A 26156-nucleotide genomic window follows, 5' to 3' on the forward strand; every position below is an offset into this window, starting at 1 on the left:
TATTGTCTGTTACCCTATGAGCATTACACTGCACAGCACCTGTGCCTCCAGTGACAGCCATGCAGCTGCACAGTCCCATCCACTCCCAGTGCCATTGTATCTGCCCCTGCAGGCACAATCCAGTTTTTATTTTTTGCTGGCTTTTGAATAATTACTGACCTGCCAATTTTACAAATCATGGCTTACAGGATGCCTATTTACCAGAAATACTTCACAATATAGCTGATCCACCAATCTGGAATTTACGATTGTACTAAGAGTTTGTGGTTCTACATTTTCTTTCCTACTTTTTTCAACAAAAACATCACATTCGAAATGTGATGCTCTTTTAAACTTACATTGCTTAATTTTTAGATTAATCTCCTTGTTTCTAGCAAGGAATTGCTACTGAATCCCTCCTAAATTGTTTTAATGGGCAAGTGTATTAACCTCTATTAAATAATTTTCATGCTACATAATGCTGGTGGATACATATTGATACTGCTCAGTGGCTTTCTTGTTTTAGCTAACAAATTAAAACAAAACATCAATAAATTCCTTTGTGCAATAGTGTTCAGAAGATTCTGTGGGAGAACATGCATTGTGTGATTTTCTAGTGTTCTGCCTGGAGATATAGCAGCTTTAGCAAATTGAAAAATTATCTGTGAATTCTGTTAAGATCTTTTTTTAGTTTTATGTACATTTCTCCCAAGGCGGTGGGTGGAGAACAGCAGCAATGCCTGTGCATACATGTTGCACTCTTGTGAGAGCAACACAGCAAATCTGCTCTCAGGAATGCAAGGAGAAATCTGCTGCTAATTGGACATGGGAACTGAATTTTGGTTAGTGTTTTAAATACAAGCCACTAATAATCAAAGTCAAACATTGCATCCTCCAGACCGCTATGCCTGGGGCTTGGTCATGGTGAGACACACCTACCAAAGAGGACCATCTTTGGATTCTGTCCAGTATCACAGAATCACAGAATGTGCTGAGTCGGAAGAGACCCAAAAGGATCATCCAGTCCAACTCCTCGCCCTGCATGGGACCATCCCCAAGAGTCACACCATGTGCCTGAGAGTATCATCCAAAAGCTTCTTGAACTCTGTTGGGCTTGGTGCTGTGACCACTTCCCTGGGGAGCTTGTTCTAGTGCCTGACCACTCTCTGGGTGAAGAACCTTTTTCTAATATCCAACCTAAACTTCCTGTGACACAACTTTAGGCCATTCCCTCGGGTCCTGTCAGTGGTCACCCCAGAGGAGAGATCAGTATGCTGCTTTATGCTAGACTGCAGTGTGGCCCATGAGCCACTGTACACACACAAGCTGTTAATGCATTTTACACCATGTTACTTACAAAAAGGGTCATTCCACATGACCGTTCTTCTCCTTCCCTCAATAAATCTGTAAAAAGAGTGTTCTAAGGATTTGCTGCTTGATCTTGGACTTCAGATGCAATCCTTAAACTGAAACACAGACTGCTGCATTCAAACCACAGCAGCAGCATAAATTTGACTCTTTCTTGCTACTTAATATAGACTACAGATCCTCTGCAAGTCAGCTGCTTATGCTACCCTCAAGCAAGTTGCCAATATTCAACTAGTTAAGGGCCTTTGTCCCAAAATGAGCATTTGCCTTCTGATCTAGTGGTTTGATTAAAATAGCACTGCCAAGTTGCTGGTGGGATGCATCTAAATGACTGACTAAATTCACACTTCAGGCACTTTACTCCTCCTACGCTCATAAGAAATGTTAATGATGGAATAATTTTATGGGTCACTGGAAAGAGTAGTTGCTTTTGCTGCTGTGATTGATTTATACTGTCAAGCTAAAATCTTAGCCTTGCCTCGCCTGCCTATACCACACTGATAACCAGAAGACGATGCTGTGTATTTTAAAGAAGTAGTAGGCAGCCCTATGTTTTAGAAGAGGGAGATAATATATTCCATCACTCTGGATTATTTTTTCCTTAATTCATTCTCACTGCTCCTCCTGCATTGTCAGGATATGTAACCCCAAAGGGACATGTAACCAGCCCCAGCCTCTGCCCCAGTGTGGAACAGCAATTGGCAGTATTCTGCCTTGAAGTGTAACACTTATATACGCCTTTTCTTTGCCACATGTATAAGGGAAAATGATTTCTGCCCTTTAAGAAGGGAAATAAAACTGCTTGGCTAGAGCTACCTGTGTTTCTTGCCCTCGTCAAGTCTAATTTAGTATAGTTCTTCCAGTCTGTCTCGTGAATGTTCCAATTTGCCACCATTTGCATTTCCTTGACATTTAATTAAGGTCTGTTAAACATTATTTGACACTTCATTTTTCAGTTACGGCAACATCTTTAACAGTTTTGTTGAAGAAGAAAGGCATTTTGACAACTTGACAGCTGCATAAGGGATCAGAAAGAAAATGTCTTGGGTTTGACCATTAGAAAACAGACTAGTGAGCGCTTTAGAATCATGTATGACTCAAAGATGACTTAAGGTGAGTTCCTTCTGTCAGTTCTTAGCAGTAGTGGTTAGCAGGTGATGCATCGTGCCACTTTGCTCCTTGTGCTAAGTTTCCTCTGGAGCAACCCAATCCATACTGCCCTGGGAAGAATTGCTCACACCTCCCTTAGGTGCACTTCTCACCTTTGGGCCAAAAGGCAGTATATGGAGCCAATTTGTAAAAATTCAGTGGTTTGGAATAACAGTTTCGGTTCCAGGAGTTTTGGAAAACTATTGGTAATATTTTTTTTTTCCTGCTGGTGATCTGAGCACCACATAGCAGAACAGCAGTACAAGCATCTGATTCTGTAAAAGATCCAAAAGTTCTGTTAGAAACATTTATAAAAATACAGACTGTAGAAAGGAATTTGACTGTACAATGTGTACAGCTCTCAAGTTCATCCCAGAGTGGCTTTTTACCATGCTACCATTTGAAAATGAAAGAAATGCATCCATATTTCTTCAGACCAGGAAGATCCTGCTTCATCCCAACAAATGTCCGAGTGCAGGCTATGTGCCTCAGTTATTTCATGGAAATGGGCAAGAAAAGATCCAAACTGCCATCAGATGGGATTTGCAGTTTCAGCCCCCATGCCGAAAAGGAGAGGTGTGCTTATTGGTGCATTGCAGTTGCCATTTGCTCTGAGCCAGAGTCCATTCTTGCAGCAGCCATATAGTTCACTTAAGAGTCTGGCTTGCCTTGCTGCAAGAAGAAATTCTCCATGGTCATGCCGAGGCTTCAATGTAGTCACTTTTTGGTGCTGCTACCCTCAAGTACTCTGGGTTTTCTGCTGCAGGAACTTTCAAGAGACCATTAGGTTTGGTTTCATTCGGTAAGAAGTCCTGCTGGTAGTCAGGATTGTCCAGATTTATTTGGTGGTTGCCTGCCTGGATCCAGTAAGGAGAACTTTCAAAGACGGTCTTTGCCAGTGGAGACTGGTTAGTGTTGAGATACTCGGGGTTGTCCACAGCTGTGCTGTGTGAATTCTGGTAGCTGGAGTCTGTGGGGACCTTTGAGTTTGCTGTGAGAGAGAAGTTGTTGTAGATTGGATTCTGGACTGCTGAGGCAGATGCTTTCTTGGGCACCAACTGATTTACATACTCTAGAATAAAAAGAAAATAAAAATAAGAAAATGAAGACATAAAACTAATGCAGCCATTTGCGTCCCCTGCCATGTAGTTTCAACCCAGCTGCCACATGCTCTTCGCTCACAGCACATCACTGAACTTCCCGAAGTGGAAAAGGGCCAAAGGCAGGAACTGCCATTCCGTGCCACCAAATGCACCAAATGCTCTGCCCTGAGGTTCACCTTCAAGAATTTTGTTTGTAAACCAGCAGAAAGATGGCTTGGACCATGAGACAGTGAGATAGCTACTGCTGATTTTAGTGACGTGTGGGTGGCTATGTCCCAGATAGTGTTCTGAAATGGCAGTCTGGGAGCTTAGCTGCCAGAAGCTGTTTCTCTAGAAAAAATGTTTGGAGACAAGAAAAATGACCAGAAAATACAGGGACTCCACATTTCACTTCAATGCCATTCCTCACAGGGCCTTTCACCCTTTTTAGCTATGGCATATTCTTGGAAAGGTTGGTTGGGATTTTTTAAGGACACAAAGCATCATGAATGTGTAATGCATCCCCATCCCCCTCAGTGCTTGCTGGCTTGCTTTCTGATCACCTACGCTGTAAGTCTATGTGAAACCATAAACTGCCTTCCGTGAATCCACTTCTGAAAGCAATGAAGCTGCCATAAAGCTCTTTATATTGCTGAAATGATTTAGGGGATGAAACCCATTTTGTAGAGGATATTTTCTCAAGTAGAAAGATTTAAACATATAACCACACATGCAAACTCCCTGGCTAGATGGCACATACAGCAAACATAAGGAACCTGGCTTGTGAGGGAACTGAAATGAGAAATGGGCAGAAGCAGCCAGATAAAGTCTAAGAAAAGGATATGTGTGCACTTTTCCACCTCTGTTTGCTAAGCAAAGAAAGGTAGCAAGCATTTGAATTGCTTCCTGTAACAAAAGGAAGGGCAATTATTATATTTACAACCAAAAGGCTTGTGAATGAGTGGCCATGAGATGGAAACACAGGAGAGGTACTCACCTGGGGCTGGCAGGAAGCTGTCATCTATGCTGTCCTCCAAGAAAGGGCCTGTTGGGTCTGAGCTATACCTCTGGACAAAACTGTCTTCCCGCACAGGGTGCCCCTGCTAGGTGAAGTAGAGAAAAACAACAGTAAAGGAACTGTTTTGTAGAAGTTGATCCACACAGGAGGAGTTACTCCTTTTTTAAAGGTCATTCCACTTACCCCATTCCTGTCAATGCAGGTTGTAGCAGAGTTGTTGCTAGTAGCACTCTTAAAAGATAGAGAAAGAAAATACGGACATTATGAGAAGCAGTTCACTCTTAAAATTGCTTATCATGTTTCCACAGTGGAAAAGTTTCATACCAATGAACTCAAGAGGGGAGTGCGGGATGTCGAAGGGCTGTTGAAAAATCCCTGGTGTGGCACAAGATACTCATCCGCATCCACTATATCTTCCATGTCCTCCTCCTCCATTAGGGTGCGATAAAACTTGGAGTCCGTAGGGCTGGGCAGGTGCATCCTATCATCTCCCTGTGGAAAAAAGTCAGCATGGGAGAGGACTTGCAGACTCCTTTCAAGCCCTTGTTATCCCCTTCTCTGTGAGACAAAGTAATTTAGCAAGAGGCCCAAGATGCAAAATCTGGATCTATGCGTTTAACCAAATTTACTCAGAGTTTAGGGGAACTTGGGCCTGCAATCTCTGTCCAAGCTGCTGTAAAATAGATACATTTTGAAGAGGATCAAACTCTTGTTTTCCTCTCATGACTGCAGTATGGACTGTTGCTGGTTCTAGACTGGGACCAGTACTAAGAAAACAGTGACCAGTCTTGACATTTTGTTTGTGGTTCTAGCTGAATGTGTTAAGACCTGGAAAGCAACAATAAATCTGGCCTTAAGTTATCAGTATTATATGTTTTCATATGCATTACTAATAATTTTGGGCTTCATATTAAATGCCCATCAGACATCTTCCCACCACTGTGGTTAGTACCTGTATAACGAGATAGCGTGGAGGGTCACGAGCCATTTTCGAGAATTCGGCTATCAGTTCACGAAACTTGGGACGGCTGTCTGCATCGATCATCCAACCTGGAGGGAAAGGAATGCACAAATAAAGTTGTTTTGGTGATCAAACACAGAGTTTAAAATAAAATGTAACAGCAAAAAGAGCAGTGCCATGCGTGGAACAAAGAAAGAAGCTACCCCTAAGGGACCACCATATAAAGTTCATTCACCAGCCACTGGTGTGAATTTCAGCATTTAAAACGCAGATCTTGGGAGTCTGGGGAAGAAGAAAGGAGGTAAGAAAATCCTGTGTTGGAAAAGCTGCAGGCTGAGCCTGTCTCCTTTCCTGCTGGCCTGTCTCCATGTGGGCAGCAGGTCCCACCTGAGGGATAATGCAAATTAAGTCTGCTTTGAAAATGCTCTTGAAGGAGAGAAAGCAAAAAAAACATCAGTGGGTGCCTGCAGAGGTACCATGATTTGACTGTCTGACAGTCACTCCACTGCTTCATGGAGTCCTGGGAAGCCTACAGCAGAAGCCTCCTTCTGTACCAGATGTCTTCTAAAATTCAAAACATCCTCACTGAGGACATTTTGAAATTAACTATATCTAAGCTGTATTTAATTAGTAAACAGACTCAAACAAAAAGCAGTCCTATAGCTTACTGTGGATCATTCGTAGAAGAAATTTAGAATATAGATACTGGTGGGTTTACATGTGATATTAGTTAGGAAACCCACATTTTCTGTCGTCAACTCACAGATAAGCTGATCTGGAGACTCTTGTGTTTAAAATTAAAAACAACAAAAGTCAAGCTTAGTGTGTCTAGAGGAACTCAGAAGAAACACTTTATCCATAGTAATGGAGAAATGAAGTGCTAACATGTCATCTGAAATCTGCATTAGACAAAATCTCATAATTTTCAGTCATATTTTACCATGCTAGAAATATATCTCCTGATAATTCAAGAAAAGCTTCTTGCTTTTAGACAGAGTGAAGCATTTGGAAGTTTGCTGTTCTTGCAGGAGTAGTATCTACTGTTTCTCACTTTGAGTTGCCTACATTTAAATGCTGTTTCTTAAATTAAAAAAATAGTAATTATTGTGCAATAACTTTGAACATTTCAGCTTATACTTTCTCCTTATAAAACAGGTAACTGGGATTCCTTTATTCCTTTAGACAAAATGGCACAGCTTCAACAGGGTCTGCACTGTAGCCTGCAAACATGGGGTGATCAGAGCAGTGACAGATGTGCAACTGAGCCCTGTGCCAGAAGGAAGGCTCAAACCCCAGATCCTAACACTCTTGCATTTAAAATTCAGTGCAGTAGTATGAAAGCAGATGGGGACACTCTATTGGTTATGTTTTAAAAGCAACAGGTACCCGATTAGGTGCCTGTAAAAATTCCTCCTTTCTACATCTGGACTAACCCTACGGAAAGGCAGTGGGATGAGGTGTCAATAGGGCTCAGCATCTGTGAGGAGGAGTTTCTAGGACACTGTTTTCGGGTCTGGGCAGCTTCCAGGCTAGGTGCACACACCTGCATCCATTTCTTGCCTGCCCTGTTAAGCATGGGATCAGGGTCACCTTGTGTGGTGCCTGTTCCAACACAGTGACATGTGGATGCTCCAGGGTTCCCAAAAAGTGCTGCACTATGGAGCGTTCGTAGTAGCGTGGCTCCGATTTCAAGAACAGGTATATGTTGCTCCAGTGCGAAGGTCTCAAATGCCACCTAGTGGGCTGCTTATCAGTACCCTCACAGCAGCAGGCAGGGATGCAGCAGTTATGGCCTAGAGATGCGTGGGAAGCCAGGTAATAATCTGACATTTTAGCAGGTGATATAGATGGAAAGGGGGTTAGAGGTCCAGAAGCCCTTTGACGTGCTGTTAAGTGGCCAAAAAGTGCTTCAGAGAGTCTCTGCTCTTGAGCTACTTTGCTGCAACAGCTGCATGCCAAAAAGGGGCCATCCAAAAACGAGGAAGAAACTGGAAAAGGAATTCTGGACCCTTATGTGTATCTGCCATTATAGTGTTGCCTGTGCTCCTGGCATTCCTTTAGTAAAAGGACGTAATCCACATATGCGGTTGCAGAAGGAGGCATATCACTGAGCTAAGGGTGAGCCTGGAGGAGAAGGCAGCGATGATTTTATTTTCTAGACATACAAAAACAGAGCATCAGGTAAAGTGGTTGGTGTTATGCTAATTTACACTGCCTGACCATATCCATTTAAAATAATTGACAATATCAGCCAGTGGTGTGAATGGTGAAAAAAACATTAGTTGGTTGAATTAATGACTCATGAAATCATATCCCATGCTCCAAAGCAAAGCTCAAGGTGTGGGAACACACTCTAGTGTCACCACTCTTTTTACATAACCCTAACTTCTGTGCCATTACCAAGAACACAGTACACACAAATGCAACCTAACAAAGGCAACTGTGTTACTTATTCAGCTTAGATGAGCACCCACAATCCGAAATGCGAACTCACATTTGACCATGATCATGTACACATCGATGGTACAGATTGGGGGCTGCGGCAAACGCTCGCCCTTCTCCAGGACAGAGGAGATCTCACTGGCAGGGATCCCATCATATGGCTTGGACCCAAATGTCATCAGCTCCCAAACTGTCACACCTGCAGAGTGGGAAGAGAAGACCATGAGAGCAACTTTACCAGGAGCTAGGCTGCTTGGCATGGGTGCAGAGAGGTGGCAAGCAGAGAGGGCTCTCCTGGAAGCACTGCGTTGCCAGAACCCTAACCAGAGAAAACATTTTCTGCTACGATTTTAAAGAGAGACTAATATAACAGGTTGAAATCATTCTGCTTTCCTTTAAGGATTTGCTTTACCCCCCCCTTTTTTTTTCAATCTCAGCTAATATCTTAGTGTTGAACATTCCACAAACTTCCCAGCCCCACAGAAAGGAAATAAAGGTTACTGATTCCAACTGAGCAAGTGGTTTTAAAAATGAAAGTTGTCTTTTTGTTTGAAAACAATCTCTTTGGAGACAAGCAAAAGCAGTTTTTGAAAGATGTGCAAACCAGCTGCCTCAGCGTCATTTGCTGACATACCATGGACTCTTGTGATGTAGCTGTTGTGATTGTCTAGTAGCTTAGGATACAAAACAAGATTTTGGATGCCAAGATACATAAATGGATTAAGAGGACCCGAGGCTGTACTTCTTTTAAAAGGACACAGGATCTGACCATCTGCATTAAATATTTTCCAGAAATATAAGAGCTGATGGGGGGAAAATTTTGCAATACATTGCTTTGAAAAGTTTCCTTTCCACTACTTTTTTTCATGCTAGCTTATGAATTACACCAAATACAAAATAAATTCTCTAAGGAGGTTATCACTTTGCTTCCCTTTTAGCATTGTCTTCTCAATACCAGGACAGCACAGGCTTTTTAGCCCATAGCAGAGTTATTAGACACTGACTGACAGTGTTGCTAATGTTTTCACGTCCTCCTAGTTAAGTGGCTTTATTATCAGGTCCGTTATAATTCACGTGAAGCTGCTGAAGAAAACCATCAGCAGAACTTCAGCAAACAGACCAGAGTCTCTTGCCTGCAGCCCTATTCAGGGGAGGGATCATTACCTGAAAGCATATTCTGCAAAACTTCTTACACCTCACTCACTAACATGCAGTTTCACAGGAATTTTACTTTGTTGGATAGGTGATTTCAGCCCAGAGTTTATATATCTGATCTCTTGTTCTTCTCACAGTAGAATGCAAAAAGGCCAGTGTAGAGTCACTAGCAAATCCTGCAATTTTCCAACCCATCTGCAAGAACTGTAGCTGCTTTTAAACTCACCATAACTCCAGACATCACTTTGATGAGTGTAAATTCGGTGTAAAATTGACTCCAAGGCCATCCATTTAATTGGAACCTAGGAAAATTCACAAAGAATCCTTAAGAGACTGATCCAAAATTTACCAGTGATATTTATCACCAGGGGGTAGGTAAATCAAGAAAGGAAAAAACCAACCAACCAACCAACTAACACAGCTATCTGAATGGTAGAGCAGGCAACTTTTGAGTCCCTTTATTATTTTTATTTTCATATATTATGATGAACCTGGGAATGTGTGGAGTATTAGACATATGAGAAATATCTCTTACAAAATAGTTTTACAACATTTTTAACAGTCAAATAACTACTTGTTAAATCTTCTGTCATAACAGGACGCAAATCCAATCTTAGGCTACATGACAAAGAATGATCTACACCCATATGGTTTCTATTTATGGTTGCTGCAATATTTGCAAGCAGCTTCTCTTTAATTTCTCAGCAGGACACATTCCCTCCATCAGCACGTAGTACAACACGAAGGCGTGTTGAACCAAGTCTGACAGGTCTTTCTTCTGCTATAAATATACAACATTCCCTTTCTCTTTATAAACTGCACAGTCTTATTGGTCTTGGCTACACTGATGAATTCAGCCTTTTTTTTTTAAAATAATCTTGCTTTTTCCCAGACATTCTGAGTGGGAATTTCAAAAGCATTCACTGCTCTGCTACCTCTGCTCCCACTGCAGTCCCACTGGCCTGACGCTGCTTCGGCTGATTTCAGAGGACTTCCACAGGCTTCAAAGGCAGCATGCTGAGATGGCAGTTGAGTGCTATGAAAAACACACTCCCATTTTTTTCCCTTTGTTTAAGGCTTGTGTGGAAGCACAAGCTCTAGCGATTGCACAGCAGTTGATTCCCTGATGTGCTTTACCTTGCCTCCCTCAGCGTGATACTCCTTCTCATCAGCACCAAGCAGCTTTGCCAGCCCAAAGTCCGTGATTTTCACGTGTTGAGGAGTCTTAACGAGGACATTCCTGGCAGCAAGGTCACGGTGCACCAGGCGACGTTCCTCCAAATAGTTCATTCCCTACAATATGACACACTGTTGGTAGGCATCACACACTTTGAGCCTGGACACACAAATAAGTCACCAAACTTCAGCTGCTCTCTGGTAACTATGCACACCACTGTAAACACATGGTAACCTATCCCACTTCCAGAAAAAGGCTGGCTATTTCAATTTACATAATGTTTATTGCAGGGTGAGGATGAGTGCTTGCACAGTTACATGGAGAAATAACTGTTACCTTCCAGGAATCTTCTTGTGGGTCCATGCACTGGCAGAGAGACGAAGGAAAAACAGACAGTAGTGGGTATAGTATATAATAGCAGGAGATGTGGTTCCTTTGGGATTTAGCTCAAGAAATACGAAATCAGGATGGAACTTACAAATAAGGGGATAAATTCTTCTTTCAGCTGCACTTGTGCAACCCCATGACTCCAGGAGAGCACAGTACAGAGTTGAACTACCACCTTCCATATATATGCATCCCAAACCTACAGAGAGTGTTTAGGCAATCATTCAAAGTTGCTGATACTGAGTCTTATTACAGTGTACTCTGTCTTTTCCCTGCTAACAATGCCCACCGCACAGGTGAAAAATAAAAAATTAAAAAAATCATCATTTTATGTCTGAACTCAGAGTTACATCCATTTACAAGTCCTCTTTGAAAAAGGCGAGTTCTTCCAGTTTCACTGCCTCCCACGATTAGCCTGGTTTCACCATAGCATATATGCTTTTTTGGTACAACTGCCTCTGGAGGAAGAATATGACTAATTGTGCCAGTCTGACTTCGAAAGCGTAAATTTAAGAGCTGTGTTTCTGACTACAGAGATTATTCCCCTTTCCCTCTTGGTGCATGGAATAAAAAATGTTCATGACTTCCAGGTTTCCTGCAATATCTTTTCCAAAACCCACAATCATTCCCAGTCCATAGGTTTCTGCTAGCAGTAGCTTATGTGCTTATGATTTTATGAAGAGAGTTAACAAAACACTACTTTTAACCTACAAAGCTAACACCAAAATGATCATGTTGATGTGATGGCAGAGGACTGGAGGGAATAAATGCCTTCCAGCCTCCACCCGCTTCCTAAGCCCACTGCTAACCTGGACCACCATCGAATCCTCCATCCAATCCTCCATCCAATTCCCTGAGCAGAACTTCACCCGTGCACTGCTGATGCTGCCAAAACAAACCACCCAAACAAACTGGCCCAGTGCCACTATGTAGTGTGCATTGATTTACACAAATAGATCTTTAGCGAGCAGAGCTCTTCAAATAAAAACTCTTGAGCTGCTGACAGAAAACAGGCTGTCTTAAAAAACCTAATAATCCCGTAATCTAGCCCCAGTAGGACAAAAAATTTCCTGCTAAACATGAGTTGCCGCAGAGACTAATAAGACTCAGAGCTGCTGAAAAGCAGAATATCAGTTTCACACTAAGCTGTTTAAGACGCTGATGGCTGAAAGGCTTGTGCACATGCATAACCTTACACTGAAGATGTTGAACAGCTTGTCTAGAAAGTTCAGTAGATCTTTAACTGTGTGCAGGCCTGGGGTTTAAACCATTTTTCCATCATTAGGCATGAGACCTATGTGTTCCAAGAGTCCCTTCAACAGTGTTTCTGCACATGGAGAGTCTATGCTCTGTCATAACATCTTGTCTGAAAGAGAGGACTCCATACCTCAGTGAAAATAATGTTTGTAGAAGATGAAAAGAAAACTTATTTCAAAGCTGTGAAAACAGAAACAAAAATAAACTTCCCAGGGAACTTGCCTCCTGCTGGTTAGTTACCAGACATATATTTGTGGCAATTTTTTTCCCTCTCAAAAGTACATTTTTAAAGAGTCAGAGAATGTCCAAAAATCTGGCATGACTTTATCAGAATAGTAACACCAGATACATTGGTGGGAAAAAGCCATATGCATGATTTACGAGTGCTTTGAGGAGAACTTCAGTGTTGAACAGCACAAAAGAGTATTTTGAAGGTCAGGCATCGCTGGCGAGGGTAGAGGTTGCTATGGGCAAATGTTGAACTGACATGAAAAAATCAAATAGAAGCTAACAATTGTGAATGGCAACCTTTTGGGCAAGTGATACCCCAAGGATCCATTTGGGGACTGATTTTGCCACCTTAAAGATTAAAAAGGAGAAGAAGGAGGAGGAAGAGGGAAATGTGGCCTCCAGCTAATCCTCCAAAAGGACTGAAACCAGGACAGAGCAGTAATTGATTTTAAACAAGAGAGCAAAAGAGTCAGAAAAAGGCAGCTCTCATCCCGGGTGGACAAATAAATTGAAATTCACTTGTTGTGGAATGCAATGTAAAAAAGCACACACACACTGAGATGAAAAATGTGCTCAGCAGACTTTTGGTGGATACGTTTCTGAGGTCTTCAGCATGTTTCCTCAAAGCAAACCACGGCTGGGCGAGTCTGGGATGTATACAAGGTCTCAAGGGACCGATAAGGTTTTAAGTGTGTGGTTAGCCTGCAGACCAGCATTCCTGAAATAAGCAGTATTAAAGTAGCCAGGCTTTGTGGACATTGGCATCTCATATGATGGATGTTTGACAAACTGTAGTTAGTTTTTTGCTCCATTCTTCCACGCTTGCAAATGGCTAACTACCATTGAAATACAGCATATTGCTGCTAAGAGCTAAAGGCTGTACTTCAGTCTCCTTTGCTGCTCTTTGGCAAACAGTACCAGGTGTGACAATAAGTACTTTATGGTCATTGCAGTTAGATTACAGACACCAACTCAGTGCCTATAAATTACGGAACAGCTCTGGGATGCCTGAGTGTCTCTCGGTCACAGCCAGCCTGTACAAGAATGGAGCTGGTATTCAATAATCAGCAGTTTGATCTCAGGCCTCGAGGTTTCAGCCTGAAATTCTATAAGGCACACAAAAAAGGTGTATTCAACAACATCACTGTCCTGTGACACAGCCCAAAGAAATTCACTGAGGGAAGCAGCATTTTGCTATGCAAATTGCCAAATTCTATTCCCTTCCCTGCCCCTGTGTTGCATCACATTAGGATCACATTATTATTTCAATAGCAGGTGTTTGGTTTGGCTATAAATGTTTTGGTGATAATATTATTAATAGGAGCATTTTGAAGAACAGTTAAAGTTTGCTCATCAGCATGAAAATGGTAAATTGTTTAAGACAAAGTAACCACTTACTGTTATGTATAGGATATCTAGGATCCAGGTGGTGAAACAGAAAGATTTACAGAGACAGGTAAGTAAATAAATACATTACATGCTGTCAGATCTCTGAGTTTTAGCTGATCTGGAGGTGTGCTGTCCGCTTACCTTTGCAATCTGCACACACCAGTTGAGAAGGTACTGGGAGCCGATGTTGTCCTTGTGCTCTCGGATGTAATCAAGGAGGCAGCCATAAGGCATCAGCTGTGTGATGAGCTGAACAGTAGAAGTGAGGCAGATTCCCAACAAGCGGCACACATGAGGATTGTCAACGCTAGCCATCACATAAGCTTCCTGAGAATAAAGGAAAAAAAGCAATGTGAAACACTCTCTCTTGCATGATACAAATATTTGGAGGCAGTTTAAAATAAGTTGGTCATTCAAGAGGTTGCCAAAATATATGCAAAATATATGCAAACTCTGTGCCTCATATCACATACAAAATACATATATTTCCCACTCTGTGGACCAAGTATTTTCCATTTAGTGAAATGTCCAGATTTTTAACACTGAATCATCACTGAGATGCCACAGAAGAGCCAGTCTCCCACTACCGGTACACTAAGCAAACACTGAACATAAAATCCTGGGGGGATTAAAACTTACAGACCTAGGAAGACTTAATAAATTGAACATCAGCTGGGAGCTGATGGGATTTCACCATTTGGAGCACCTAATTGCAAGGGCAACACATTTTGTGAACATTTGTCATATGGCTTTTTTTCCTCTACAGATCTTTTCACAAAACTGACTGGAAATCAGTATTTTTGAGACTTCTGCTCCTCTGTCAAGGTTGGTACTAACTCAGAAAGTCAAAGTTGTCATCTAGAACATGACTGACAGTTTCATTTTTTAAGAGACCATATTATTCTTGATGATGTTATTCTTCAGTCCATGTCAAACCAAACAGATTAATAATCAGTTCACCACTTTAGAAACTTGAATATGTGTCTTTAAGTAACACCAGTGAAAATATTGTCCCAATTTGGAAAAGGTCTTTTACACTCATATAGCGATGTGAATTATCTAAGGAAGGTACTTACAATGTGGAAGCCGAAGCATAATAGACCCTTTGGTCAACTGGAATTTCAGGTCTTAGTTTCACAAATATGTGAAAAACTCCTTTTTCAAATCTGGCTTCACCCTATGTAGCTTTAGGTACTTAGCTAAGGTACCCAAGGTACCTCCTTTTCTTTTGTTCTTTTTTAGGAAGGGAGAGACACTTTCAGAGGCTGATGCACTACACTTCAGACACACCGAATACATCCTTTAACATGGCCGTCAGGTAAAAATTCCTGACTATATGATTTTGTGTGCAAAAACTACTTATGGTTGAAATTTGAGATCTATATTTATACTGAAATCCACTGTCAAGTGCCAGCTCAAAAAATGGATTCCAATTGGGGAAAAAAATTAGAGCTGCAGTTATTTGGTTTGTTTAACTAACTTTGTGTCTGATTTACAGTCTGTCACTTCTAGATATTTTAGAGGAAAAGCAATACAAGGGGAAATAAATGGGAATTTTCCCATTCAGTGAGTGGGTCAGCATCCTAACAGCATCTGGAGTAACACCAACTAATCATCCTTTGGCAATTCAGGCTAGTAGCCCCTCAAAGCCTAAAATAATAGTGAAGACACTACTGGGGCAAGGAAAGGAGCAAATCTGCTCTTTCTAAGAGCTTAAGAGAAGAAATACCATAGCACTTTACTCATCATCTAACAAGCGCTCCACATAGCTGTATAGCTGCTAAGAACTATTATTAAACAAAGTTATTAAAGCAATGACGTTCAAGAAATAAGCAACTCCAATTCTTAAGCAATACTTTCTGGTCTTGGTATTGTTGTTTAACATGCCAGCCTAGGCAAAACATGATGTAATGCAGGTTCTTCTGAGGTGCTAATTCCACACTTGGTATCCTTGTTTTGGAGCCCCTGGGATGAAAGTGGCCTCCAGGCAGGCAGGTTAAAGATGATCTCTAGCACAACTGCGTTAAGTGCTCCTCAACCTACTGCATGTCAGCAGGTCACTGAAAAACAACCCTCTGCCATGAATAGTACTGATTATATGGGCTAGCTTGAGGAAAGATAAAGCAAGAACACAATATGCTATTCAGTTGTGTAGATATTTGTGGCAGCATTTTTTAGAGAATCTTGCAAATTTGTTATCCAATGCTCAGATGTAAGCAGAGACCAAAACAACTTTATTTCCCTATGCTTCTAAACCGAGCTGTCATAATGAGGAAGGATGCCTGTTTTTTCCCTTGCTTCCTGTTGAGATTCAAATCCATATTGTATTCATTTCACTGAGACAGGGTGGGGGGAAGTCTGCAGAGTCAGAGCTTTTCTCACTGCCCATCTGCTGCACAGTCCACATGGGGCTGACCCGGGGGCTGAGAACTGGGAAGCTGAAAGAGCGGGGTGGGCGTATGGGCCACACAGCTTTCGGAGAGCGTCCAAGTGTTGACACTGCCTCTTACATTTGATACTGCAAAGTAAAATAGGCCACTGCCTCCTCAAAGGGAGCAGAAGGGAGCTATTGTGTGGTTGTGGGTTCCTCTAAGTAGCCCAAGACATTAAAGTGGGCCTTTGTTTCAACTGTTTATCTTGGAAATCTCTTTGGTTCGCTCTGACCTGCTCCAAGTATGCTTGGTATTCAACAACAATCTTCTGAATTAGCCCTACCCTAACAAAGTCAGCAAGAGCTTGACTGGATTATAAGGGCTGAAGCTGCTGTGCTTGTTCTATACCTAGTGTGTTTCTGTAAGACAAATCATCTTTAATTGGACATGATTATCCCTGAGGTTCCAGTGACCCTGAAAAATTGGTTGTATAGCAAAAATCTGTTTTGAGAAGAGCTTTTGGAGTCACCTTCCTGACTACTTTTTTGTATTTTTTAAATTTTCTTCTGAAATATAGAATGAATTCCACCAACCAAATCATCTACAAAATGAACAGGATTGAAAAAGCAAAAGCTTTTTGTTAAGCATCCTAATTCAAATGAAAAGATTATGCGGGGATATGCTACAGAAACTTCTTTTAAAGGAGAAAGTACTTTGATACCACTGAAGAGCACACAGTCCCTGCACCTACTGTTCTGTCCTGTGACTAACTTGATCTGCTGAAGGCAGGATGAAGTATGGTAGGCTTGTTCACTAATCCTTCCTTCAGGATACAGAAATGTAATGCAGTTAAGTCTAAAGCATCCTTTGGGAACAGTGTTATACTCTTTATCACTGTGAAGAGCAAAATGAGGGGCAGATCTCAGAGATGCTGAACAGCATCTCTGCCAGCTCCTCAGTGCAGAGAATGCCAAAGAAGGGAGGGACCCCAGCCTGCTTGCAGGCAGGCAAGGGGCAGGGATGAGGGCCACATGGGTAAGGACCTGGGGAAAGGCTGAGACTGGTCTGGAGTCTAGCTAAACTGAAATCAGGATGGATATTGCTATCTGTATGGATTTCTGAAATGGACCACCTATTATTTTGCAGGGTGACTTGAAAAATCTACTGTGCTTTATTACTGTAAGTAGCACAAGTGGTGGTTTGTTCACAGCCATTTATCCTGAGAGTTCTCACTACCAGAATTGTCTTTTTGTTAAGATCTTTGCCAGCTTCAAGCATTTGACATGAACCTTCCCTACTGGAGGTGTCATTAGCTGGACAAAACTGGATTTAAAAAAAAAATCCAGCTAAATTCAGTTCCTACCAAAATTTTAAAAATCCATAGTTTTTCCCATGGCTGAAGAATTTGTGTGTTTGGTTAACAACACCATTGCTTCCAGACAAACAGGTCCATTTGGGACATACCAGGGATAGGACAGACAGATACACTTTTCTTGTTGCTTAGGACTTAACCACAGCACAGGAAATCTGAAGTTACACTGGACATCTGAGTGCTCCTCTCCACGCTCATAATTTTCCTTTCCTTTTATATAAATTTATATATTCTTGGTGCTGTATGTTCCATGGTTTTAAGGTTTTCTATTTAAGATTTTCATCAGTTCCAAGTTCAGGGAACCTTGTATTTAGGACTCTAGCTCACTTGTTGTAAACTCACATAGTTATGATTTCCTAAATCAGTGTTCTATAGTCTTTTTCCTTGTTTTCTGAAGTGATGAGCTATACCCAAACAAGAAAATAAAATTCCCAAGCCTCTTTCAGAAAGTGAGATAATTTCTTGTGTTTTATGGCAGAGAAATCAGACAGATGGGATTTTTTTTTTTAATTTTGGATTTATAGTTAATTTAATTCTATGTAAGCACGCAACTAGCTTATGCCAATCTGCAGTGTCAGCATTCAGAAATCATTAGGTGTGTTGTTATTTGCTTTAGTTGTATCACGATAATGGCAATGAATGCTACAGTTTAAAGCCTGAAATATCAGAATAAAGAAAAAAAATTAGCAGTAAATGTATGTTCCTGATCCCCTCCCTGCTACCCTAGAAGTATAAAACCTGTATTTGGACTGTGAGACACTTCACAGATTGGGCTGCAAAGCACAGTACTTCTAGATGGAGAATTCAGTTTAGGGTGCAAAATATTTCTTCCCATATAAAATCCTGAAACCCCTTTAGTTGTTAGAGAAAATCCACAGATCACTTGAGAAAACAAATGTGAAAACTTACATCAAGTATTTCCTTGTTGGCTTTTGGTGATGTAGCCTCTCTCAACTCTTTAATAGCAACAGGAATTTTAACCTTCTCCCCTTCTGGGATCCAAAGTCCCTACCAAAAAAAGTACAAAGAGTTATTCAGTCTCATATCTAACAGGTTAATTCTCACAGTTATATACATTTTACATCTTCTGAGTAGACTTACATGTTCTGAGCAACAGGAAGACATGGCAAACAACAAAAATATGCAGAAAACATGTCTTATGTATGGCTAAAACATTCTGTTAATGTGGTGGTATTTCTCTTTCAGTCACCTCTACTATATTTTTTTGAATAAACATGTTCATTAGTGTCCCTGTAGAAATAGCCCAAGAGATGCATAAAGAACATCTTTTGTAGATGGAAATCTAATTAATAAGAGCATCACAGCAACTGCATGTGCAAAACCTTGCCACTTCCAATTTATAAATCATGGGATGAAAAGAATGAGCATTTTTTCATTCAAACAAGATGGTATCTATCCTGTACAAATAGTCCAGTCCTATGCAGTGGCAGGGAACTCTATGTCCAGGTGGTACAGTACTCTACATCTATAGTATCCGGAGGCCATTTAGGTGGCAGGTCAACAGCCTGGCACTGTGAGGACATGCTGCTGAAGTACCCAGCAATGTAGGTGCACATCTTTTCGTGGCCCTGAAGTTTCTAGTCATAGCTGGAAGCCTGCTTCAGAATACAGAGCTTTATAAAGAGATATATCAATCTACAGTTTCAGTACTACTGGCAAAGCCTGAAACACATATCCTGAATAAAAGGAGGAGCACAGAAAAGTGGAACTTGATGAAGAAACACAGGGGATAAATAAACACCAAGAGAAAAAATACCTTGTGGACCTACACAACTGAAGGTGTGTAGACACTTCAACACATCTGAGTCAGTTCTAATGAAAGAGCGATTGAAAATTATAAAGACAAGACCCCAGACGACACATAAAAATAGCTTAGCACTAAGCTGACCAAAATGCTTTTTTTTTTTTCTTAATATTCTCAATACGGTGTATTTGACTGTGGTAGTTTTCAAATCAAGATCCTTGTTTTCCAGGTTCAGCAATGTGGCTTTGGCAACATTGTAAACCTTCTCCTGTTACCCAATTCATAACTCAGCTAATGATGACTGAGTCATCTTTCTACCACTCAATAGATATATGCTACAAAATCTAGTTAAAAAGACCCCTACACAATGGTCAGGGCTCCCATTTCATACTTTGTTTGGGTGGCTTCTGCATGAGGGAGCAAGATGGAAAGAAGAAGAGAAACATGGTGATCTTACCTTATAAACAGTGCCAAAAGCTCCAGAGCCTAAAACTTTGACCTTTTTAAATTCTGTTTCCTTTAAAATTCTTAGATGAGCCTGGTTTGGTGCCTCCCCGCTGGGTGTCAGTGGTTCGACAAGCTGGTGCAGACAGAAGATGATGTTAGAAGGATATACAGTCTAGAAGGCTGAACACTTTTGGGAAGCAAATAAATCCTTCCTTTAAAATAATGAACATTTTATTTCCTGTGAAGTTTATGGGAGGATAGCTCTGCTCTAACTCACAGGAATAAACATCTAAAGTTGCTCCAAAAATCACAGAGTGGTGACTGCCATTTTGAAGGAGAATGAAGGAATACAACTACTCAAATGTAGATTTGGACTTCAAAGCCTTAAAACACAGCATGAAAAATAATGTAATTGCAGCAGATCCTAAAGGAGATTTTTTTTTTTGAACTTCTGAATACATTATTAAAATGTTCAAAATAATGGGCAAGAATCACCTGCAACCTTTCAGGTCTGCTCTTGTTTAACTGGATGAAATTCCCATGGTACCCCAGACCACAGGGTGTACAAGCAGCAATTGAAATTCTGACAGTGATTCTTTCCTCAAGAAAAAAGATGTTGAATTGGCTATTAATTTTTTCAAAATTTGATCTAAGCCTTATAGCAAATAGTAGTAATGCTCTCCAAACAAAGATATTTAACACTTTTATGATGCATAAGTCAGCTTTTTCCCTTATTGTTTTTCGTTTTGCCTTTCCTTTGAATGAAACCATATTTAGCTAGATTCAGTCTGATTTTAGTGGGTCAGCAACCTTTATGTTGTGAAGAAATATCCTCATTTTGAGGAGTCCAGAGGTTACAATATGAGCTAAGCACAAACTGAACTCTACTATCACAACTGTAGAATATAGTGGTATGTAAAAAATATAGTTACGTAGTGCACTGAAAAACAGGACAGGTTTTTTTTAAGGATTTTAGTAGCTGACTCTGCAAATACTGAAGAAAGCTGCAACTGGGATTTTAGGAGAATATTAAAAATAATTTGCTAATTATTTACTAGGACTGGACTAGAAAGAGAAGGGGGCTGATCATAAAAGAGCAGCTTCAAATCAGGATAAGGAATTTTACTGTTTTATACATGAGGTACCCAGAGGGTGATGCTATAATGCACACAAAGCCATGCAAAACAAAAAAGCAGTGTAGAAACCTTGTTCATGCCCAACGGGGTGAACCATTCACTTTGATGGCTTTGAGGGCTTTTTGTGCTAAAAGCAAACCAAAGACAAGACATAAATACTTCCTCAATTCCTTTCCCTGATCTCCTTTTTTTCTGCAGGATCAGGCATGCACCTGATCAAGGGGTTAAAAATTTCAAAAGCACTCCAAGCTGCCACTGGAGCCTCAAGGCTTGTCTGAAGGGACATGTGATTTTAGGTTGAAGGTCTACATAGCAAGGTGGTATGGATCAGCAAACACATTGCACCTCACCCTGAAGGTATAGTTTTTTTTCTGAGTAGATAATCTCAATAACTATTCCTTGGGATTGAGACATCTTTTAAAATCTTTTGAAAATTATATCCAGAGGGATCAGATTTGAGATTAACTGAGAAGGTGACAGATGCACACCGCCTCTTTTCTGGGTAGCATAGCAGACACTGTGTTTTCCAAGCCAAAGGATAGCTGAAGTACAAGGCAGATGCATGGAGCTTTAATTCTCTGGTAAAAGGAGGATGGCCCCTGTTGCCCCAAATAAAGCAGTGGGTGTTGCAGCCGTGCCAGCAGCGCTCACCTCCCTCTCCTGCAGCAGCCGGCGCAGGGTTCGCTTTCTGACGATGTGGCGTCTTCGTAAGTAAAGGCCGATGCCCAATCCAACCACCACCAGGCACAGGAGACCTCCAACAACACCAGCTGCGATAGATGGAATTTTGGAGCTGCAACACAGAAGGAGATCCAGAAAGAGAAAAAAATTCTTAGGTGTAAGATTTTAAAGAAGCCCTATAGAGGTTGCATGAAGCCTTAGGTTTTGATCAAACATATGCTCTGGACAACCATGAAGAGCCTACTAGACATTTTCAGATTTCTTGGGCATCTGTATTTTTAAATTTCTCATCCAGTAATCTGTTCAAAATCTTCACTCTTCTCTCAAACTCACAATTGGAATTGATCCTCGTAGCTTAAGAGAAGGGATTTCTTCTCTCTCTGACAAACCCACCAAGCACATGAGCATCAAATCTGTGATGCCTATGTATTCCAGCTATGGGCAGCCTGCATGTGATCAGACACACAAAGCACATGGAGAGGAGGAGATCTGGGAAGGCATAAGCAGTTGTGATATCTACAGTGAAGCTGACATCTCATCATTATTGGAGGGGCTGTAAGAGTCACGCTGAACGTGAGATGATCTGCCCTCCCAAGTACAAATGTCTGAGGCCAGGTATTGTGTGTGCCATCCCCGTTGTACATACAGTTTGCTGCCTCTTTATTAGAGCCTTGGTAATTTCAAATTTAAGTTGAAAAGAAGAACCTGGTTTCCGAGATTGTTTTTTTGGTTTGTACTTAGATACCCATGCCAGCTTCTTTCTAAGTTGCCCCAGGGATTCCTATTAAATGCAGTCACTTTTTAGCATTACTTCTAGGCTGAATTTGTCTTGCCATAGCATGACTCTGTGGGAAGAAACAAAATCCTTCTCTTTAAGCAAAAGAAGCCTGTTTGCTTGTTGTATGACCTCGAGCATGTCATGAGGCCAAACAGCGTAATATAAGATCTAGTGTGACAAATGAGCATCCATCTGGGAACAGAATGGTTGGAGATGTACAGATCACAGGTCCTCTGTGTGTCTGAGTCCTCTGTAATGCAGGTAACTATATAAATCCTAAATCTCTCTCTCTCTCTCTCTCTCTCTCTCTCTCTCTCTCTCTCTCTCTCTGTCCTTCATCCTTTCCTTTTCCATCCCCTCTTTTTGTTGTCCAGTAACAGATTCCAAGTCTCACCTTGACAAAAAAAGGCTAAGCAGAACAAGATTTTGAAGTCTTGTGCCAGTAGCAATATTTCTCAGTTCTTTAAACCATTTTTATAGGTCTGAGCCTGCTTTAAGCTGTCACTTCCCTGTACAGAGCTGAAGACTTAAGGCCCAGCCTCACAGTGTCCAGTGTGGAAATGTAAACATGCATGCATTCTTTCCAGCTCTGCCATTAATTGTAGCAAATGAAATACTCACCCATTTGGACAGCCTTCAAGACCTGGCCCTTTGCACCTGTAAAAACAAATGAACATTACAAACATAGTAGCTCTGGCCTACATACTTCTATAATTCCAACTAAGAGTGCTACTGATTGAAAAGCTTATGTTTCAGAGCAGTTCCAAGTATTAACATAGGAATTTATAATAATCATACACTCCACTAAGTATCAGTCAACGACCTTGCTCCAAAAATCTTTTATCTAGAGGAGTAGCTATGCTGCATACTCAGTTTAGAGAATGTTTTAAACAAATTTCTATCATGTGGTAGAATGGGGGAAGGACGTAGATACACAAAATTCATGGATTCCCTGGCTCTGCATGGACATCTGCAGGAGCTCAGGGCTGATTGTAGAGGAGGAAAGAAGTACATGTGGAAAGGATAAGGACAGAAATACACGTGGAAATGTGTCATTGGAGACCCTCCAGCATATCCTTGTTTCCTGATAAGGTAAAGATTTCCATTTTCAGACTTCCTATTGCAATAGAAAACAGGGACTCCCATCAAAAAACCAGGATTTGACAGCACTCTCTCTGGCTATAGTTTGTGGGCATGTGTCCATGACATTTTTCTTTTAGAATCTATAGTCTTATGTTACTGGTAATGTAAACAGGTATAACAGCTATCTAGAGAGCCAGGAACTCTACTAGCAAGTCTTTCACCCTCCATTTGAGCTTAAAATTCTCAAAATTAATTTTGGCAGCCCAATGCAAAAAACAACACGGACAAAAACACAGTGACTGCGTTCACTTGATGGTCTAATGGGCATGAGAGGCACTCTGAATTCCCCAAGTGCTTCTGGGCTACGAGATGTATGCTCTTCATGGGAATTGTGGTCTTTGTGGTGTCTACTGAGGAAGGAGAGCATTACAGAGAGGGTGACATCACCTCTGAGAAACAGAGCACAGGAAGGAGTAAAGTCCAGTTTGTGGTATCCGCTCGCTGCGCTGACTTAAAGAAAATGGATCATCTCAAAACAAATTCAGAGGAGGTCAAGCAGGGGATAAGGAGTGAGCCCATGCCAGGAAAACTGCTCTGAAATCCCTTTCACTAAGAGGAGGAACCAGAAAAATTTCAGAATGTTAGGTAGAGTTGCAGATCTTATAACTTGGTCTAGGTCTGGGGAAGGAAGAGGTGAAGCAACTACTCATTTTAATGGGGTTTTATTTGTTTGTTTGTTTCCATTACTCTGATCTTCCCTCGTGTATTTGTCTTGTTTCTGGGCCAACACAGTGCTCCAAGACCCAGCATCTTGAAGGTCTTGTAAGTTCACTGGGCTCCCATGCAAGAATGTGCATCCTGGTGTCCTGGACATGCTGCAAGTGCTGTGCATACCAATTCCCAGATCCTGGGTACTCAGCCTTGTCAGCTTTCCTATCTGCATACAGCTTGCTTTGTTTGCTGAGTTGTGTAACTAAGTACAGAGAGGCTGCATGTGCAGAGCAGAACCATCAGCTTGTTTATGGTCATAGGAAGCAGATCTTGCTTTGGGTGCTCGATGGAAAACTGATCTAAGACTCCAGATCTCATCCTATCATGCTCTAATGCCTGGACATGAATTTCTACAAATAAAGCAGATGTGGCTGCTCTTGAATAAGAATGTGAAATTAAAAGACCTCACTTTATTTCAGAATATGATTATTGTCCCTCAAAGTATCTCTTCCTCAAAATTCTGGTTTGCCATGCTACTTTATAATGGTAAGTCCTCTATGTCCTTTATAACAGCAAACAGAATTGGCTGATAGTATCTACAATCTGAGGAATGACCGACCAGTTCTTTTCCTACACTTCAAAGCAGAAACAGAAGAAGTGTAGGTTTTTATCTGTCCCCTTCTTTTTCCCCATCAATATCCAGTCTGGGTGGATAAAGTAAAAAGGTGTCTGGGAAGAAAATGACAGATCAGCTTGTGCTTTTCAAATCTCATGTTGTTTTCTGATTCATTTCACAAGTCAAAGAAGACACAAAGCCTATGAGAAATATCCATCCAGGACTACATCTTTCTTATTATGGAATTTGATGATGACACTCAACATAAGTAACTCAAGTTTTGTGGAATCTAAACGATAATTTTTTCCATTCCTGAGTAATTTTTCTTCTTGTTACAGAAACTGAAATGAGACTTAGGTTATGAATTGCTTGAAGATCATATGGATATAGCAGCAGTTGTAGTCTCTGAAATATTTCTCTACTTATTGGAAAATTATTACTGTGTACAGTTCCTGAAAACTGTTTAATCCTGAACTCAGCATTTCATTTGTGTATGTAAATATTACTTGTCCCAGGGCAGACACAGCTATTTATTTCCCAAATCCATCAAGATCTTAACAACTTTGTCCTCGACCCATAGTTCCTAATTTGATATAATACATTAAGTTGCTATGATTTATGGCCTTTCAGAAAGGACTAACACTATAATAGCCTAAGTTACTTCACAGTCATAAAAGAAATTAAAAACCACTGGGCTTTTCAAAGCTTTACAAAAACTTTACTCTGTCCTTTCTCATTAACCTTCCAAGTGTGATGAAGGCATAGCATTTGCACTGTGCTGCTGCAACGTTCCCTCTTGGATCCCCTGGCCTCCTTCTCACCTGCCCCAAAAATCCCTTGGCATTTAACATGAAGACTGGTGAGACACATACTGTTGGTAGCAACTGCGGAGGCAAGATGTGTCAGTATTGGCTTCTCTTCTCCTTGCTCATTCCCTCCAGTGGTTGCGTCCATGTCTGAGTTTAATTCCTGTACTCTGTGAGACCAAATCCTTCAACACTGAGCAGATTAATTAAGCTAGTGAGTATCATTAGATGCTGCAGGTGTAGACGAGGTAATTCCAGGGCTTTTCAGATGTTGCTTTCTTTATTGTAGCACATACTCTCAGCTGTACTAGAGGCATGGCAAAAGGAAGCTTGTGTACAAAATCCCCAAGAGAGAACAGGAGAATTGAGAAAGAAGGGGTCTTTTGGGCTGAGCAGGAGAAAGCTTCCTTCATTCTATGTCCTAATGAAGGCTGAAAAACTGACTCAGAAAAGAAAATGAGTCTAGAAAGGATTCTCTGTGGCATTACAAAAGAAGTAACGTACTACCAGTATGCTTACCTAAAATGAAAAAACAAAGTTTGTGACAAAACTCAGCTGGGAAAAGAAGTCCTTTACTTGCAGCTTCTTCAAGTAAGGAAAGGAGAGAGAGATCCTGGGAACCCTTACTTGCATGACTACTGAAGTCAGCACACTTAATCATGCTGATAAGATTTTGTGGGCTCTAGCTGTGAAATTGGACAGGGACAGAAATGAAGTTGTTGTTTCTTGTCATGCAGGAATTGCTGAGACTGTGGTTTCTAAGGATGCAAAAACTTTGTGAGACAGATGTTTTC

General features: G+C 41.1%; 1 protein-coding gene across 2 annotated transcripts in view; it reads right to left on the reverse strand.

The window, feature by feature from the left end:
• Positions 1 to 1121: 1121 nt before the first annotated feature.
• The window catches only part of EGFR (epidermal growth factor receptor), a 156259-nt gene continuing 131224 nt past the window's right edge, over positions 1122 to 26156 (reverse strand). The window contains exons 16-28 of one of the 2 annotated variants that reach the window (XM_017821868.1): positions 22768 to 22803; positions 21339 to 21480; positions 19562 to 19684; positions 18249 to 18347; positions 13737 to 13922; positions 10292 to 10447; positions 9381 to 9456; positions 8052 to 8198; positions 5549 to 5646; positions 4921 to 5088; positions 4780 to 4827; positions 4576 to 4678; positions 1122 to 3568 (exon numbers count right to left, since the gene is read on the reverse strand). In XM_017821868.1, the coding sequence (XP_017677357.1) occupies positions 3192 to 3568; positions 4576 to 4678; positions 4780 to 4827; positions 4921 to 5088; positions 5549 to 5646; positions 8052 to 8198; positions 9381 to 9456; positions 10292 to 10447; positions 13737 to 13922; positions 18249 to 18347; positions 19562 to 19684; positions 21339 to 21480; positions 22768 to 22803 (1759 nt within the window). In that variant the 3' untranslated portion in view covers positions 1122 to 3191. Of the gene's footprint in view, positions 3569 to 4575; positions 4682 to 4779; positions 4828 to 4920; positions 5089 to 5548; positions 5647 to 8051; positions 8199 to 9380; positions 9457 to 10291; positions 10448 to 13736; positions 13923 to 18248; positions 18348 to 19561; positions 19685 to 21338; positions 21481 to 22767; positions 22804 to 26156 lie in introns of both variants that reach the window. The other variant, XM_017821858.1, reaches the window with a different exon arrangement.

The sequence above is a fragment of the Lepidothrix coronata genome, unplaced genomic scaffold (genome assembly GCF_001604755.1).
Source record: "Lepidothrix coronata isolate B3197 unplaced genomic scaffold, Lepidothrix_coronata-1.0 Scaffold3, whole genome shotgun sequence".
Classification (NCBI taxonomy): Eukaryota; Metazoa; Chordata; class Aves; order Passeriformes; family Pipridae; genus Lepidothrix; species Lepidothrix coronata.